Source organism: Eublepharis macularius, chromosome 1 (assembly GCF_028583425.1).
Source record: "Eublepharis macularius isolate TG4126 chromosome 1, MPM_Emac_v1.0, whole genome shotgun sequence".
Lineage (NCBI taxonomy): Eukaryota > Metazoa > Chordata > Lepidosauria > Squamata > Eublepharidae > Eublepharis > Eublepharis macularius.
In genome coordinates, this window is record NC_072790.1 from 63,173,371 (window position 1) to 63,191,473 (window position 18,103).

General features: G+C 42.2%; 1 protein-coding gene across 2 annotated transcripts; it reads right to left on the reverse strand.

Annotated features, from left to right (window-relative positions):
- Positions 1 to 302: 302 nt before the first annotated feature.
- On the reverse strand, positions 303 to 15,560 carry KLHL31 (kelch like family member 31). 2 transcript variants are annotated; one of them, XM_054987032.1, is made up of 3 exons: positions 15,521 to 15,560; positions 12,662 to 13,865; positions 303 to 2,608 (listed from the first exon to the last, which is right to left on the reverse strand). In XM_054987032.1, the coding sequence occupies exons 2-3, from the start codon at positions 13,831 to 13,833 to the stop codon at positions 1,876 to 1,878; spliced, it is 1,905 nt and encodes a 634-aa protein (XP_054843007.1). In that variant the 5' UTR covers positions 13,834 to 13,865; positions 15,521 to 15,560; the 3' UTR covers positions 303 to 1,875. The 2 variants fall into 2 exon arrangements, with proteins under 2 accessions (XP_054843007.1, XP_054842997.1); XM_054987022.1 differs by having other exon boundaries at positions 15,414 to 15,560.
- Positions 15,561 to 18,103: the final 2,543 nt, after the last annotated feature.

The following is an 18,103-nucleotide window of genomic DNA, read 5'->3' on the forward strand; positions in this document are numbered from 1 at the left end:
TGGCATGACAGAAAACCAATGCAGGATGCTGTGTGTTTCACACATTTGCACTGTGGCTCTTGGAAGAGCTGCTCTTTGTACCTTTGATCAGGGCTTTTTTTCTGAGAAAAGAGGTGGTGGAACTCAGTGGGTTGCCCTCGGAGAAAATGGTCACATGGCTGGTGGCCCCGCCCCCTGATCTCCAGACAGAGGGGAGTTTAGATTGCCCTCCATGCACGGAGGGCAATCTAAACTCCCCTCTGTCTGGAGATCAGGGGGCGGGGCCACCAGCCATGTGACCATTTTCAAGAGGTTACGGAACTTTGTTCCACTGTGTTTCAGCTGAAAAAAAGCCCTGCCTTTGATCCAGTTCTTCAACTGGGCATTGCCTTTCTCCTTGCTGTATCTGGCAGTCTGGACTACCTTCTGTTATTTGCCACAAGCACGGTGAGTTTAGGAGCAAGTGAAACCATTCATAACCCATGAAGAAGGGGGCTCAGTTTTTTATTTTAAAAATATGAAAACCAAAGAGGGCTAAATACAGATCAGAAGGCTGGCTGCTGTTCCTTTGCTCTTTCATAGATACATTCATGCTATGCTTGCATGTTTTTGAGATACTCTGCTAATCAAGTGATGATAAAAGTTCAGGGTATGTTATTCTGGCAAGACTGAGGACTGCTTCACAGGTTATTGATTAGAGATGTGCACTTTGTGTGCTCTTAATTTAAGCTCTCATCCTGTAACTTGTGTGGGCTGTACATGGACGGAATAGCTGAGACAAATGTGATGTGGGCAGCACGTAATTTTCCAAAAGGCTAGCTAAGAAATTACCTCTGGTGTGTTTATGTGAGTCTACAACACTGACTCATAGATCCAGAGGATCACAGTCACACCCAGCCTGAACTGTGCACTCCACCTCTTTCATGACTTTTGCAACTGATTTGCATCTACTCCCCCCCCCCCTCACCACCTATATATTTCTGGCCAGTTTCTTCATACCCTCCATGCATCTGACAAAGAGAACTGTGGTTCTCGAAAGCTTATGCTACAATAAAGTTCATTAGTCTTAAAGGTACTACTGGACTCAAGACTGTATAATGAAGATGATGCATTTAGTGGACATGTTTGTTGTACCTGAAGAGAAAGAAATAGAGAGAAGTTATAGAATTATTTAGGGCGATGTTTGGTTTTTAGAAAAAAGGTTTTAAAAGGCCTTCATAAACACTTAAAATGAAGTATTTTTCAACAGCTTATTGAAGAAAAAAATCTTTCAACTTTACTGGCTTCAGTAGCTCAGTAGGATTTCTTATGCTGGAAGTAATGTTTCTTTTTTACGTCATTCCAAATTGGAATATGATCTCTAGGGGAAAGCCAGATGGTGTCTAGAATAATCCTAGACAGAACAATGACCTTTTATAGGTGTTGCATATCTGACCTATGCATGGCAATTGTAGAAGGAAGATAATCTAGTATAAATGCTTTAGTATTTGCACAAGTAAAGTAACCAGTGTGATTTATGCATTTTTACACATGAAACGTGTAGAAATGTAGCAAAACGGATAATTTTCATTTTATACAGCATTATATTTATAAATATATACTTTGGATTTATTTTACTGACTTCTTATGCCCTGATTGTCAGGCTGTCAAGGACTTGTATCACTAAACAAATCCATCACCTTTAAATTCCTTAGGTCATACCATGTATTTTAAATACCAGGAAAACTGGCAAGTTTTGCAAAGTTGAAATTGACACCTAATATTGGCACACAAATGGTGTTTCCTCCACCCTTTCCAGCAGGCAAATAAGGTGCTTTAAAGGGATTAGAAAACAGCTGGGCATAGTAAACATTAAAAAAATTGATCTAGCTCTTCTATACTTAAATTTTTAAATACTTAAATACTGACTGGTACTGAAGAGACGGAGCTAGCTCGGGACTCCCTGGTCTTAGCGTTAGGCATGGCAATGGTACAGCAAGAGACTCCAACAGTGGCTTCAGGGAGTTCATCCTCTTCGGTCCATTCATTTAGATCAGGGTTGTAACACTGAATGCATTTCTTGTATTTCTTCTCTATTTCATTCCAGCCTCCAACCAAGTAAATCTTCCCACTAAGGATGGAGGCACCAGCAGTGCTCACACCAGTTGGAAGTGGAGAGGCATAATTCCACTGGCCGGGATAAGGACTGAAACACTCAACAGGAAGAACGTCAACTCTTTCACCTCGCCCTCCCAGTTGAGACCCCCCCATGACATAGACCTTTTCCCCAAGAGAAGCGGCACAATGCCATCCTCTTGGTGTGCTTAGGCTGGGCTTATCCTGCCAGCTGTCATTGGCAGGGTCGTACATGCAGACAGAGCGAGAATACGCATTATTTATGTACCCTCCAGTGACCAGGATTCTACCATCTATTACAGCACTAGCATGGCAGCACCTAGCTACCTCCAGTGGGGTCTTCATTTGCCACTGGTTAATTGCAGGGACATAACATTCAACAGAAGAGAGACACCCTTCGGAGTTGCGGCCACCGACAGCAAAAAGGAGGCCATTGAACACATTCAGACTGAAATGGGTGCGCTTTTGATTCATATTCGCCAGATGAATCCACGTGTTGAAGCGAGGGTCATATCTGAAAGAGTTAACAGGAAACACAAACAAATGATGACTCATTACATTCGGCTACAAGGTTCATGTTGCTGCATCTGCCACTTTGTGCTAGCTCTTTCCCGAAAAAAGGCTCCCAAAGATTATCTTGATGATCTTCCTATATGATTATGAAATGATTATCATTATGAAACAATTGCTTGGGCCATTCCAAATATAACTGTGACTCACAGTTTTTTATCTTTGACATGGAGGTATGACAGCCAATAGGGTGATCCCAAGGAAACCAAAGTGATATGCAAAATACAGGAAATTAATCGACTGCTCCAGAGCAACGTAATAAATAGAAGTGGAGAGACACAGAACCATCCACACGAAGTGGATCATGTCAGTTAACATGGACACAAAAACTGGAAAAGGATGTTTTGTACCTTGAGAAACAGTTTGCAGTTATAAAACTAAGCAATATGCACTTCTATGCATTTATTATGTCTAATTTACATACTTACATTCTTACACCAAAGGCATTGCTGCTAGTACAGGCATTATTCAATAATTCAAAACTGAATTTTTCAGGAGGGCTTTCTACCCAAATTGCAGGGCTGTGTTATAAGAAATACCTCACATAGATCACGATGCCTTGGTAGGGACGAGAACTGAAAACTTCACTTTTGGGTACTGTCTGCTGCTGTGGATATATGCCTACTAGCAAATTTCCACATACCATGGAAATTAGTTACACTTTGTTTTAGATAGATTTCATCTTTATGCTTGACTTTATGCTTGTTTAAAAAATTTTCTGCTACCATTTCCTATTGTATCTGTTTCTCTGAAAGTCCTAACTGTTCTTTGCTATTACACTTTGCCCAGTGAATGTCCTAGTTGTCAATTCTATTGTATTTCCACTTGCACTGTTGTAATCTGCCTTGGATCTCAGTGAGAAAGGCAGACAATAAACCAACAAACCAACAAACAAATAAAAGTTTGTAAAATGTTGGACTAGGCATGCAGACATGAGCTTGGACTAGTGAACATCAGTCAGCCTAACCTATCTCATAGAATGGCTATAACATTAAAATGGAAGAGGGCAAAATCATGTGTGCCACCCTGTGTTCCCCAGAAAGAAGGCAGGACAAAAACAGCTTTGCAGCCACTGAGATTAATACACATCTAACCAAGGTAAACAAACTTAACTTTTTGAAACACCTTCACACCTCCAACGCCCTGTACCTGCTGTAATGCCTTTGGTGGCAGCATGGCATAAGTGTGATGCCAACACTGCAAGAAGAACTAGCAGCCCAAACACTGAATATCAGAATAATGGAATCTTCAAATCACAATACAGTTTCTAGCCAGTCTAACATCACATGTGTTGCATGAATAAGCTTAATAATATCTTTTGAGGCAAAGGATAGCTACTCGAGACAGAGCTCTGCTAGTGGTTGCACCTTCTCTTTCCGCAGCTCTTTGCTTGGTGTCAAGCCTGTTGAGTTTTAGGCACCAGGATACATTTTGATTGCACACAGGCTTTTATGGATTGTTGATGGCTGACTTTACATTATCTGCCCTGATTAGTTTCTGTTCTTATATTGATTGTAATTGCTGCTGTGTGTATACTGGTTGTTTTCCTGGTTTTTTAATTCTGTTTTATATTTCTTTGGGTTTTGCTGTGGCTTTCCCTCTCAGTTTATGCTACTGATTTTATTTTATTAGCTTCTTCTTCTTTGTCTTTTTTTTTTTTACAAATTATCACTTTTACTCCTTAAATTGTTTCTGCTAGTTAAATGATGACTTTTAGATGAGAGTATGGAATATGAATGTTTGAAATAAATAAAACAATATTAGAAGAATATTGCTGTGTATCTCATTTGCTCCCATCACTCCACCATGATGTCTTTCTGTAATCAATATTAACTTTTTCTCCACAGCAGCATAAAATTTTCCTTTTGACACACACTGTAAAACCAGGCCATGGGTAGAGAGTAGAGATGGGCACAAACCGGAAAAAAACTGAACCATGCGGTTCGTGGTTCGTCAAATTTCACGAACCATGAACCACAAACTTTCATGAACCTGCCTCTGGTTCGTGAACCAGTTCGTTTGGTTCATGAAAACAACACACCCGGGTCAGAAAACCACCACTTCCGAGTCAGCAGAAGGTCACTTCCTGGCCAGCAGAAGGTCACTTCCAGGTCAGCAGAAGGTCTGCAGGAAGTCCATCCCCTGTTGCCTAGGAAACTGATTGATTGGAACCAGGCTGTCTACAGTCACGAACCAAAAAATAAACCAAACAAACCAGCCTAAAGTTCATGGCGGTTTGTCAGAAATAGGATCTGACAAACTGCAGTTTGCGAACCACGAACCGGCCTGGTTCGTGCTCTATTGAATATTAAGCACATGCTGGTTTGTATTTCGGTTTGTGCCCATCTCTAGTAGAGAGCATAAGATGTGATATAGCACCCTTACTGAAACTAAGCAGGTCTCAGAGCTAAACTCCATGAGACAAATTACACTAGGATGCTCAAGGCAATGTTAGCTGGGAAGTGTAGTTTGAATTTCACCTCCTCAGAGGGCTTGTTAAGTTCACCTCTCTACAGAGCCGACAAAGATCATTCCTCAGAGGGTTTGTTAATAATTGACAGAGCCTTTGGGGAAACAAAAGAGGAAATTAACAAACCCTCTGAGGAGCGATCTTTGCCAGCTTTGTAGAGAGAGGTGAAATTCAAACTATGCTTCCTGGCTAACATTGCTTCTCCTGTCACTTGAGCGTCCTCATGTAATTCACCTTGTGGAGTGGAGGTGGGATATAGATGAAATAAACAACCATATTCTCTATATTCTGAAGCCAAATTTCAACACAGAACTAGGCTCATTTATTTCAATGGGCTTAAGCATACTTCTTTGTGTTGAGTTTCGGCTACAGCTTCTTTAATTCATACATTACATAAATATATAATTTGTATTTCACTCCCGTCATTATTTGTTTCATACTGGATTTACAGCTCTTATACTTTTGATGCCCCTTCTTTAATAAACTCTATTGAATATTAAAACAGCCAGCTTCTAATTATAACATTTTGAGAATTCTGAGAGCACAAAGTAAGACATTTGATGAGAAATTAAGCAAAGCAAGTTCAAGCCCCTATTTCCCCTTTTGTCATGTTCATACATAGCATTTCTACAGCACTTGAGAGTATTCACAACACTTCACATATATCGTATCAGTAATCCTTATACAAAATCTTTAAGGCAGGTCAGTATTATAAACCTCATATTGTAGAAGCTGAGATATGGTGAAGTAGCTTGCATAAGGTTACTAAAAGACTTCATACTAGTGGCATGATCTTAGCTTCTATTCGACACTAGTTTTCATTGAGTGGATGTAAATAATGGCTAGTCTATTAGAAACAAAAATGTTAAGGGGCAGAGCAGGTACTCCTTGCTAACCCAGTATTCTAGCATTCTGACCAAATCTTGCAACATAGGAACACATTCTCTTTTGGTAGAACTGAACTAACTACTGCTTTATTTTTCTGTTGCAAAGATGTTATCTGGAGTGAAATGATGAAGAAAGCAAAGTGGGGGGGGGTGAGGAAACTGGGGGCCAAACCCTGAGTTACCTTTTGTGGTCACCAAAAGAGATTCAGGGATTTGCCACCCAGATGTTAGAGATACACCACTATTTTAAGTGCGTTGAATTGATGATGATGATGATGATGATGATGATGATTTTGATTTTGATTTTGATTTTGATTTTGATTTCTAGCCTGCCCTCCCCTCAAGTGGGTCAGGGTGGGTTACAGCAATATATATTAAAAAACATTTAAAACACAATAAAATCAGAATTATCAACAAACATTATGTTCCAGATCCCAAGGTGGGATGCTTTCTGGGATAATTTAATTGAACCAATAGAGGAGATCTACACATCAAACGCTATCCAGAATATAACTCTGACCAAAGCATATATAAGAAAAGAGATCCATGATACTATCTTCTGACATTTACTTTAATGTTAAAAAACAGTATGGACAGTTTTGATCAGGGATAGGGGAGGTAACCATATAGTTGAGCAAAAAGACACATGTCTTTATCTGTTACTACAGCTAATAACAGTTTTGGTGGAAGAAGTGAAATCTAGAGCCAGGGAGCTAGAAGCACCTGGGATATTGTGGACATAGTGACTTCTGTTTTGGAAACTGCAGAGGGGAAAAGGGTTAAACAGCACAGCTCCAGCCTCATGGTTACTTTTTTATGTAAAAAGGAGTATTTGAGTAGTTTGAGCCTCTGAGTCGTTTTGGGAATTACAGGGTGCCTTTTACTTAAATCTGAAGCCCAAAGCAGGTCAAAAGTGTATTAAAATTTAGAAATCATTCTGGATATGGCCATTTAAAATAAATTTTCACCTGCGTCAACCATGACTACCAAATATTTGCTTATGTTTTCTTATACTGTATCTATAAAATATTCAAAAACCACATGAAGATTGTTTCCAAGATAGGGAAGGGGCCAGGCTTAGCAGCACAACATCTGCCTTGCATGCAGAGAATACCAGGTTCGGTCTCCAGCATCTCCAGTTTATAAATTTTCAGGGAGTAGGAGATGTTAATCTGAGACCCAAGAGAGCCACTTCCACCTTGAGAGGCCAGTTATCTGGTGCAGTATAAGGCGGCTTCATATGTTGTCATGACCCTGCTGCACAAAACACCCTGTCTTGATACTAGACATAAGAAGAAGGCAGTAGATCTTGTATAGCCAATGCAAAACTACCAGCCTGTATCACAGTCAATATTTATCTCATCCCATGCAACTTCTGCTGAGTTATTATCCTACTAAAGCTGGCCACCATGTATGGAACTTACTCCTCTAGCATCTCTATTTCTGGCAAGTACTTGGAGGAGAGGAAGAAACGTTCTTAGCAAAGGAGTTGCTAAGCACACACTTTCTCAGTTATATTAGATCTCCAACTAGGAGCTGCTGTACATAAATAACTTTTCCATGAGGGAGAAAGCAAACAATGTGGATTGTATCACAGGTGTTGGATCATAGACACAATGTAGTTTACTGCCTGTGCCTGTGTTGGGAAGCCACCACCAGATGGATCATCCAACTTCAGCTGCACCATATACAGAAAAAGAGGTGCACACACTAGTATCAAGATGCAGGGTTGAATCTGAGAGAAAATTTCTGCTCAAGGATGGGGGTGTGAATTTTGCAAATCCCTCTCCCAGTGCAGAACTGTGATTCCCCCTTCATGCTGTTCAGGAGGTTCTCTTGTCCCCAGAAGCTGCATTTCAGGGGGGAATTTGGGGTGACGATGGGAGAGGCGAGGGAGGGAACCCCACTCCACTGATAGGATGAACATGCAATAAACAAACAATGTAGTAATCTACATGCGGCCTGCATACTTACTTTTCTGAATGGAAACTCTACCCTATGTTGTTATGATGTTTGGATTTATTGTTAGCATTATGTTTGGATTTATTCATTTATTTTAAAGACGTACAACCTGATTCCCTTGGCACTTTTGACAAAAGGAGTGGTTAACACATTGGCCTACAGTAATATATCAAGAAATTAAATTGTGCTGCTGGGCTGAGGAGAGTGAAGCTATCTATAGCTCCTATGATCTAATTTCTGCTATTGTTATTATCTATCACAAGTGGGAGATGAGCAAGGATTTGTGGGGGGCATCTCATTTTCCCCTCCATCACTATTTCCCTTCCCTGAAAGCCCCCACAGCCCCCTTTCCCTGTTTCCTTCCCTCTTTCCCACACACGAGTCATCTTATATTTGTCTTCTGCTTTTCCTCCTTCCCTCCCCTGACAACCTCTCCCTGAGAAAACTCTACATGGTTCTGGTCACTGGGTGGTGAGGAACGCAGAAAGACTTGTGGGTGGGGGGCACTTCACTTTCCCCTGTATCTCCATCCTACACCATTTCTTCTTTCCCTCCTATTGGAAGCCCCCATATCCTCACTCCCCCCTGCTTCCTTTTCTTCTTCCCATCCACCCATTTTATCTCTCTTCCCCAACTTCAGCTATATTTATTATTTATTTACTTCATTTATATTCCACCCTTCTCCCCAAAGGGACCTACATCGTTTTCCTTTCCTCCCTTTTATTCTCACAGCAAGCATGTGAGGTATGTTAGGCTGTTAGTGTGTGACTGGCCTAAGGTCATCCAGCAAGCTTCCGTGGTGATTTGAAGCTGGGCTTCCCAAATCCTAGTCTGAAATTCTAACCACTATGCTACACTGGTTTGGGGAGGAGTGGCTACTGTTGAGTAGTAATAGTTATCTGGGCCTGTATAAGTCATGCAGTTGAGTGGCAGCAAGCCACTTAGTGGTTGCTGCCCCACTTGACTCTAATGAATCCTCTCTCAAAGGCCAAAAAAGTCCCAGAAAGGGTCCTGCATCTCCCTTGCCTGTTTTTGACAGAAACTAAGCTGGAATGCTGGCAAAACTTGTGGTTGCCTAGCAACACTCACTGAAGGCATCAATTTATTAAAGCTACAGATGCTTCTTTTATCAATTTGTTTTTTAACACCCCCCCAGTGGTATGTATGTATTTTAGTTTTCAGATTTTCTGCAAACTTGAGGTGTTTTTCAAGTTGTAGAAAGATCTTGTCTGTTCACAGCTCCATACTATACAGATTTAAGTACCCTCATATGTGGACAAGTTGAAAATGAGATATATTGGTTATGATTATTTTTGTATGGACCTCCTTGTGACATTTTGCCAGACAGCTATTTTGAAAGGCCCTCAATCCCCTTTCCAAAGTGGCCTGCTAATAAGCCCATTCATCACATTTATAGCCTCTCACCCTCCACACCATTTGCTTTTTCTTCCCTTCTTTTATATGAGAGAGGAAAATACTGTCATGTGAGATTATTGCCAACTAAAGATCAAGCTAGATGTGCAGGTTTTTAAACAGTTGGGTCTAGGTCCCCAACTCAGGTTTCCACAGCTGTATAGCAGTTAAAAAGTAAACGGCTGTTAAAAAATGAAAGAGAGCCCAAATGGCCTCAGAATGCCTCTGTGGGGGAAGAAGGGGGTTCCTCCTTCCTCCCTCAAGCCATTCTCCCCTGTCACAATAGCACAGAAGGAGCCCTCCCCCCGCCCCGTTTTTATTGCTCCACATGCATAGAATACTCCACCTGGAGCAGAAAAAAACAGGGAAGGTTCCCCTGTGGAGGCATTCTGAGGCCATTTAGGGTCTCCTTTATTTTTAACAGCTACTCCCCAAAGCTGCTGTGTAGCTGCAGGGAACTTAAAGAGTTGGGGAACCCAGACCCAACTCTTTAAACCCTGTGTGTCTGTCTAGCTTAGTCCTAGGATTGCCAGCCTCCAGGTGGAGAGTGGAGATCTCCTGAAATTACAATTGACTTCCAGCCTACAGAGATCAGTTTCTTGGGGGGGGGGGGAGGAATCAGTTTCTTTGGAGGGTGGACTGTACGGCATTATACCCTGCTAAGGTCTTTCCCCTCCACACCTCCATCTCCAAGCTCCACTCCCAAATCTCCAGAAATTTCCCAACCCAGAGTTGGCAACTCTATTGCCAACTCACACTTGGGTACTCTCCCAAATTCTGATGAATTTTCTGGTAACAGTGAGCATGCTTAGTGGTTCCATGTGTCAGCAGTCCTCCCCCAAGATGTTCCAATGACGCATACAAGCTCAGTTCCGATATCACAAACTAGCCAGAGTTAAAGCTGAGTTGTTATTGAGGTTATGTGATCCTTCTCCCCTCATTCTTCCCTTGTGTAGTGCACAAGAGACCGAAGATGGATGCCTTTAGCCAAGTCCACATTTTTGTGACACCCAAACATACTGTGGTTTGTTTCTTTCCCAAGAACCAGGAGGATTAAGTTACACTTTTGGCCAGGGCTTTTTTTCTAGGAAAAGAGGTGGTGGAAAATGGTCACATGGCTGGTGGCCCCGCCCCCTGATCTCCAGACAGAGGGGAGTTTAGATGGCCCTCTGCGCTGCTTGGCGGCGTGGAGGGCAATCTAAACTCCCCTCTGTCTGGAGATCAGGGGGCGGGGTCACCAGCCATGTGACCATTTTCAAGAGGTTCCAGAACTCCGTTCCACCGCATTCCTGATGAAAAAAAGCCCTGCTCTTGGCCCACAATGTGTGGAGAAGAAGGATGGAGCACATGATCCAAATAATTTAATCAAGTGCATGTTAATCATGAACATGCTTTCCCCCCCCCATGATATCTGAAGTGACCCATACAGAAAAAAATCTGTAAAAAGAGGACGAGGAAGAAAAACAGCATGAGTTTTTGAAAAGCGGTGTCTTATTTCATTCGCTCCTTACTTGCATAATATCTCACTGACTTCTTTCCTGAGCAGACGTTTCCCATTCTGCCTTCCCTGAGCCATTTTTAGGCTGTCTGACGCTATCAGCCTCGCCCTCACCACTAGCCATTGGGAAGACCAATTTGGTGAAAGAGAGTGTACGCTTACACTTTTGTGTATTTGTATTTATATGAAATGGGAAGGACCAGTTTTTATGTCCAGACTGATATGGAAGGATAGGACAGGGCGAATTAATCTGAGCTGACTTCGGCCACAAGGGAAAGTGACCACAAGAAAATCTCCCAATGTGCATACCCGATTCAAGGTTTTCCCACCATAGGCCTATATTGTACCCCACTATGGTAAATGAATCCTTTAAATGGTAGTACGAAATTGGGAAACTGTCATTTCAGTGCTCCGTACACTGCCTTGTTTTAGTCTGTAATAGTAGCAGGGCAGTATTTAGTGGAGCTATCACACATCCACTCCACCACACATACAAAGGCAGCACAGATATCCAGAGCCAGATTTCAGGATAAGCAATGTTTAGGGTCTCACAATATGTGCCCTCAAAACAAGAAAAAGCTAAATTTCATATATAGGTGAAAAGAAAGTTTTTCTATTTATGTTTTCAGTATCTTTTCTGTGAGTGTAACAATAAAGTAATATTTTTATTGTATGAGGGTCTCTTAAACTGACACAGTTCATCATGTAATAATCTGACCTAGTCCAAATCTCAGCAATTTAGTCTGAGCATGGATGTTCAATCACAGAAAAGTAAAGAAAGCCCGCCAGTGACTGTGCATGAAAGATGGTGCATGCTTTTGCGATGCGCTCTTTTAAAATTAGCAATGGTGTTGTCACAGCAAAAGAAAAAAAAAGGTTCATTACTCATTTGCTAGGGTAATAATGAAATACTTGTGATCTTGTATAGTATTGGGGGGAGCATTTATAACAAGGGGCAGCTGTTACACTTTTTAAATTTTGGGTCAAAAATGATAAAAAGATGAACAAATCAAAGCTGTACCTAACACCATTTCAACACATTGTGCCAACTCAGATATCTCCCTTCATCAATAGAAGTTAGAAACATTCTTGCTTTGTTTTACAAGACGAGGAAGAGCACATTATCCACCTAGTCTTGTGTTGTTTCTTTAACTATTTTTGCAGGAGAATGTAGCCACAAGGGCTGCTGTTTCAGGGAAGAGACTTGTGCGGTGGGGTGGGGGAAAGGAGACTATTTAACTCTTTCTCAAACCATTTTCACAGCAAAAGTTACGAGTTCTGGGACTTGAGCTGCTTTCATCTCTGCTGAGAAAATGAATGGTACTATTATTTTTTCACTCAGAACAGGTAAAAGCAATTGGGGTAGGTAAGATTCTGTGAGCCCAGGGAAAAGAGTTAAACAATGCCTCATCTGCCATGCCAATCTGCTCCTACAGCCCCTGCAGCTGCATTCTGTTGCAAACTGGGAAAAATAATCAGTAACTATAAGGAATAATAAAATAATCAGTAACTACAAGGAATAATAACGTGTAGTTCTGCTCTGAGACATGGTTATCTTTGGCATAAAGTGAATTTCCCCCAACTTTCCTTCTAAAACTTTGCATAATTGCAAGAATTCCATCCTCTTTTAAAAACTTTGTATTGCTCAGATGGCATTTGTCTGTCATAGGTAAGAGCTTGTTCCTCTGCCTGACTTGTTCAGTTCCTTATCAGTTTCTCTCTGTCTCTCTTTGGAGCTGCTCTCCACTCCTATAAATAATCAGTTACCTGCAGAAATTGCTGACTGCATGCTTAGCCTGATTCCTGGCATCATTTTGGTCTTCACCACCTGCCACATAGAGGAATCCATCCATCACAGTGACACACTGGTTGAAGCTTTTAGCTGGCATTTCAGTAAGCCTCTTCCATCCATTGTCAGGATCTCTGTATAAGATGTCTCTACTAAGGGATTTCTCTGTTAAAGCTGGGCGTCCCCCAACTGTAACTAGGACTCGTAATCCTCCACGAATCCGTGTTCTTCTAGACTGCAGCGTATTCTGGTGATAAGGGAGTAAGTGATAGTTCATGGCATCCACTAGAAGTCGATGGCATTCACTATCTTCCATCATTCTTGGCACAGTTTGAACAAAGTTCACCAGGTCTTGGGCAGAGATGGTACCAAACCGAATGTTGCTCAACAGATCAGCAGCATATTTTGCTCGTTTTTGGTCAAATTCCAGCCATCTCATTGCAATCTGGAATGCAACAAGTTCAGAAGGCAACTGCAAGTCATCATCTGCAAGAAGTTCATTGATCCGGTCAAAACTAAGTTTTAAGAACTGATCGGATTCAGAAAATTCGATGAAGTTCTCTCTAATGAATTTCTGTGCTGCTTCCTTGGAGTTCTTCAGTCCATAGGTCTCGGCAATGTTGGCAATGTATGTACAATTCTCCACATTGATTTCTTGTATCAAGAAATCACAGCACATCTTCACAAGGGTATGGATCTGAAGGTAAATGGCTGTGGAAATAATGCTACCTATAGTGTACAATGAAAGTGTGAGCTTCCCGGTATAGGCATAAGCGATGACTGTAGCTAGGCCCAATGGAGACACATCGTTGAGATCCACTCGTTGAGTAGATGGATCTTTCTTTAAGATGTTATGGAAGTAATTACTACATGAAGCCATCACCACTTTGTGGACATCGAAGGACTTTGTTTTGGTTCCGATAACTAAATCACAGAGAAAGTTTTCCAGCCTCATTCTGCATAACCCGTCCAAGAGATTGGGGCTGTAGAGGGCATCGGAAACCTCTGCCGAGACACAGCTGAAGCCATTTCCTCCTTCTAAAAGGCCATTCAAGCCATTCAATTTGCTGAGGGGTCCGTCTTCCACGATGATTGTCAACTCATTGATATCCGCCTTGTTCTTTTTGACGTTCTTCTTCTTAGGCGCCATGACTGCAATACAATATCACAGCCAAGAGCTTGCTAGAAAGGGGAGGTAAAAACCATTCACAGATGTTAACATCTCACCAAAGATTACTTTTAAGCATGACTGCAAGCAGCAAGAGAAACAGAATAAGAAGAAATACAGAACAGAGGAAATACATAGAAGGCAATTTTACTACGGTTCTGCACCTTCTCACCGAGTAAACAGTTGGTTATATCCAGCCAGTGTCTCACATCAAATCCCTGCTCAGTTCCAGATAAGACTGAGCTAAAATGCTAGCTGGATCCCACCGAATGTCTGTCAAATGAATCTACTTCACAGGGTTGTTGTGCAAATAAAATGAAATGAGGATATATTGATAACCATTAAGCTTGATCCTAATCTCACTTACTTGGAATTCTTATTGGGTTCAAGGGGATTTTTAATTCCCACCAAGATCCTGTATGTTGTGCACAGCACATCTGCACCCTGTATAAGCAGGCATAAGCTCCAAGGAAGTATGCTGCCTGTGACAAATTAAGGGTATGAGGCTGCAATCTCAAGGGTGATTTCCTGGGAGTAAGCTCCATTGAATAACATGGTACTTCTAGGTAAACCTGCTTAGGCTTGCTCCCTAATTTGCTTGACAATGGTGTATAAGTCAAAGAACACAGTATGCAGCATTTCCAATATAGAAAGGAATGACTAGTTCCTCCTGCAGAAGAGTGGTTTCCACTGCCCCAGCCCAGCTCCTGCTAGGTGATAAGGATAGTCAAGAGCGAACAGAGGCCATGTGTGCTAGAAGCGTCAGTGTCACCACATGCCAGGCTGAGCTGTGATCCCAGGACGTCGCTTTGACAAAGTGAGGGGTCAGCTGCTCCCTTTCCTCCCCCCCCTCCCCAGCTGCATTCCTGGAGCTGCATCTGTTGAAACCTATCAAGAGTCATGTCCAAGAATAGCCATCCTCTCTGGCTTCAGAACCACTTGCCATTTTAAGACAATTCCACTTTGCATTTGTTGCTTTTAGATACAGTTCTTTTCATTCCAAGTAGGCATTTTCATTGATTTTCCCACAAAAAAGGATAATATATTTCACTGTTTACAGAATGGGAAAGGTTAAGGTCCTTTGGATAATATTCAAGTCGATGCCTTAGTTAGATAAGCTGGTTTCCCTTCGGCGAATATAACGGGCTTTAAATATAATGTTATACATTTAAACCTCTCCATATATTCTTATTTATTTTATTTAGATATTTATACCCCATTTTTTCTCCCCAATGGGAAACTGTTGCTTTCTAATTATAATATCAATTTTATAAATACTTTCAAGTGTCTCTATTTTTCCAGTCACACTTCTGTTCAACAAAATACCCTAAAGTGGAAAGTAGCAGCCAATGCCGAATGAACAGTCAAGAGTCAGATTTTTAAAATAAATATTACATGAAGTTAATCCACAGAAAGATACATGTGGAAATATAGCTGGTCATGCTGAGTTTTAATGCCCGGAGGAAATTCATGTCAAAAGACATTTCAGTGCTCATAGAACCCCTTCCCTAGGAACACTGACAGAGAGACACCCAATAAGAACACGAGTAGAATTGCCTTACCCTTCTCAGGAAACAGTCTTCCCCGGACCGCTCAGCACAATATCTATGAGAATATCTCTTGAAAAGAATGAGAACAGACAGAGGGGGGGAAATGGTTCAGAATTCACCTGAGAAGTCCTAGCAATAGCAGTTTCTAATGTGACCCTGCTGCCACTGTAGATAAAAGAGTCTGGAGTCTGCGCTCTGGAGAATTTTAAAATAATCCCTCCTCCCATCTCTCCCTGCTACTCAGAACGGTTTATGTTTCCTGTGCCTGCTTAGCTTTTAATCTCAAGTAAACCTAACTGGACCTCAGCAGAAAAATAAAACGGGGCAAATATCGAGAAATTTCCGCAGCTGTTGAATAGAAGCTTGTAATATATGGATACCCAGCATAATAGCAGCACAGAATCTGATCAAACCATTTAAAAGGCCCAAATATTAAAATATTAAAACTATAGGTGGAAGATATGCATTAAATACATTAGTAAAATGCAGCATCAAAACTGTACATGAAACATATGCTAAACAGAGATGGCAGTTCTTTAAATCAACCCTTTGGAATAAAAATTTCTAGATTATTTATGGAGCCTGTGATGAACTCACAAGCAGATATGGGGTGGAACCAGGAGTTAAGGCCAGTAGTGTGGACTGTGGAGTGGGGCTTAGTGGTTTTCTCCGGAGTGGAAGCCAATTTTCTATTCATCCACAGTGTATTGCTTTAAAAAGAGGATACAGGGAAAACAGCCTTGGGTTTTTTGGCAACTGGCCCCAAAGTATAGAAAGCTGGCCAGGTTCTCAGTGTGGGTGAGGCAACATTATATTAATGGGTCCAGCATGTTCTGGACAGATGCCTTTTTGTTCTGAAAAGTTACTGCTTTTATAAGCATAGTATCTGCAGGGGAAGGAAGTATTTTGTGTTCCATGTTTCTTAGACATGATTGTCTCAGCAGCGGGTTTTGTGGGGAGAGGCAGGTACAAGGAGAAGGCGACAAAAACCATTTCTGCAGATTCCCATAGTTTATAGTTTATAGTTTATTATATAAACTATATTCCCATAGTTTATAGTTTATATTCTATAAACAGATTCCCTGTTTATAGAAAACTTCAATGCAAATAGGCTGTGGCTTAGTTGGAAGAGAATCTAGTCTGCATGCTAGAAAATCCCAGTCCCTGGTGCCTCCAGTTAAAAGGATTGGGTAGTAACAGATGTGAAAGATCTCTTACTATGACCCTGGAGAGCTGCAGCCAGTAAGAGAACACAATACTTGCCTTCATAATGCAATGGGCAGAGAGGAATATTTATTGCATGTATTACAATGGAAACAGTCTAGTTCCCTTTTGATATTTGTGGTGTTTGGCTTAGTCTCATGGGGTGGATCTGCTGCTTAGTTACTTCTATTTATTAGCTAGAAGTGTAAACTGCATGAGCTGCCTTATCTCAAAACCAGTTGCTCTCATCCTGTATCTTCTTGTTAATGAGTAGATGTTGCTTTGAACACACCTGTCTCTATTTGAGTCTGAGATCAGAAACCTGAGTAAGTACCCTAATCATAGAATCATAGGATTGGAAGGACCCTCCAGGGTCATCTAGCCCAACCCTCTGCACAATGCAATTCACAACTACCTCCCCCGCACACCTCCAGTGACCTCTGCTCCATGCCCAGAAGATAGCAAAACACTGTCAGGATCCCTAGCCAAACTGGCCTGGGAAAAATTGCTAACTGACCCAAAAGTGGCGATCAGTATTACCCTGAACGTGTAAGAGGGGCCACAAGAACTAAGCACTGATGTAACCCTTCCTACCCTCTCTCTCATGATCTGCCTAGGTTCCCAGAATCAGCATTGCTGTTAGACGATCATCTAGCCCAGGGGTGGAGAAACTTTTTCCCGCCGAGAGCCAATTTTATGTGGTCCCGTGTGGGGAGGGTCCTTTCTCTTGCATGCGTGATGGCTCTCCTGGAAATGACGCCATCACGCAGCGTGTGTGATGATGTCACTTCCGGGAGCGACGTCACATGCACAGGCAAAAGGGCACTTGTGTCCCCTTTTTCCCTGCCACCACCACTGTGGTCTGCTTGTGGTGGTGGCGGGGGCGGCGGCAGCAGCAACTCTGTCGCCACCGCCACTTGCTCTCGCCATGGCAGCACAGGCTGCTTTCACCAGCACTGTGGGTCGCTCGTGGCGGTGGCAGTGGGCGGCACTGGCAACAGTAGGTGGCTGTGGCAGCAAGAGTGTCCTGCTTTCACTGTTGTCACCGCTGCCTGCTCTCATGGTGTGGGAGCACCCCCCGCCAAGTAGGTAAGTGTGAGTGGGGGGAAGGGTGAGATCGGGGGGGGGGTCGCCTACAGCTCCGCTGCTCTCTGTGGGCCAGTCCAAATGACTTTGTGGGCCATATACGGCCTGTGGGCTGGACATTCCCCACCCCTGATCTAGCCTCTGCTTAAAAACCTCCAAATAAAGAGAGCCCAACACCTCCCAAGGAAGGTCGAATCCACATTCACCCATTACCCGCATGTTTATCGGATATCTTCCGTTTGCTTCCAATCCGTGATTTTTTCCTCTTTGTTCACATTCCTGCTTCCAATCCGTCTTTCTCGCGCGTCCCTCTGGTCACACGGCTGCTCAAAAACCGCTTTTTTGGGCGGGACCTTTTTTCCCGCCCATTTTTTAAAATTTTTTTGAGCGCACTTTTCCGTTATTTTGATCTT

Coding starts and splice junctions, on each gene's coding strand:
- KLHL31 (XM_054987032.1), bottom strand. CDS start 13,833: ATGGCGCCTAAGAAGAAGAACGTCAAAAAGAACAAGGCGGATATCAAT. Junction 2,609..12,661: donor GCAGTCAGCAATTTCTGCAG/GTAACTGATTAT, acceptor TAACTCTTTCAG/ATATGACCCTCGCTTCAACA.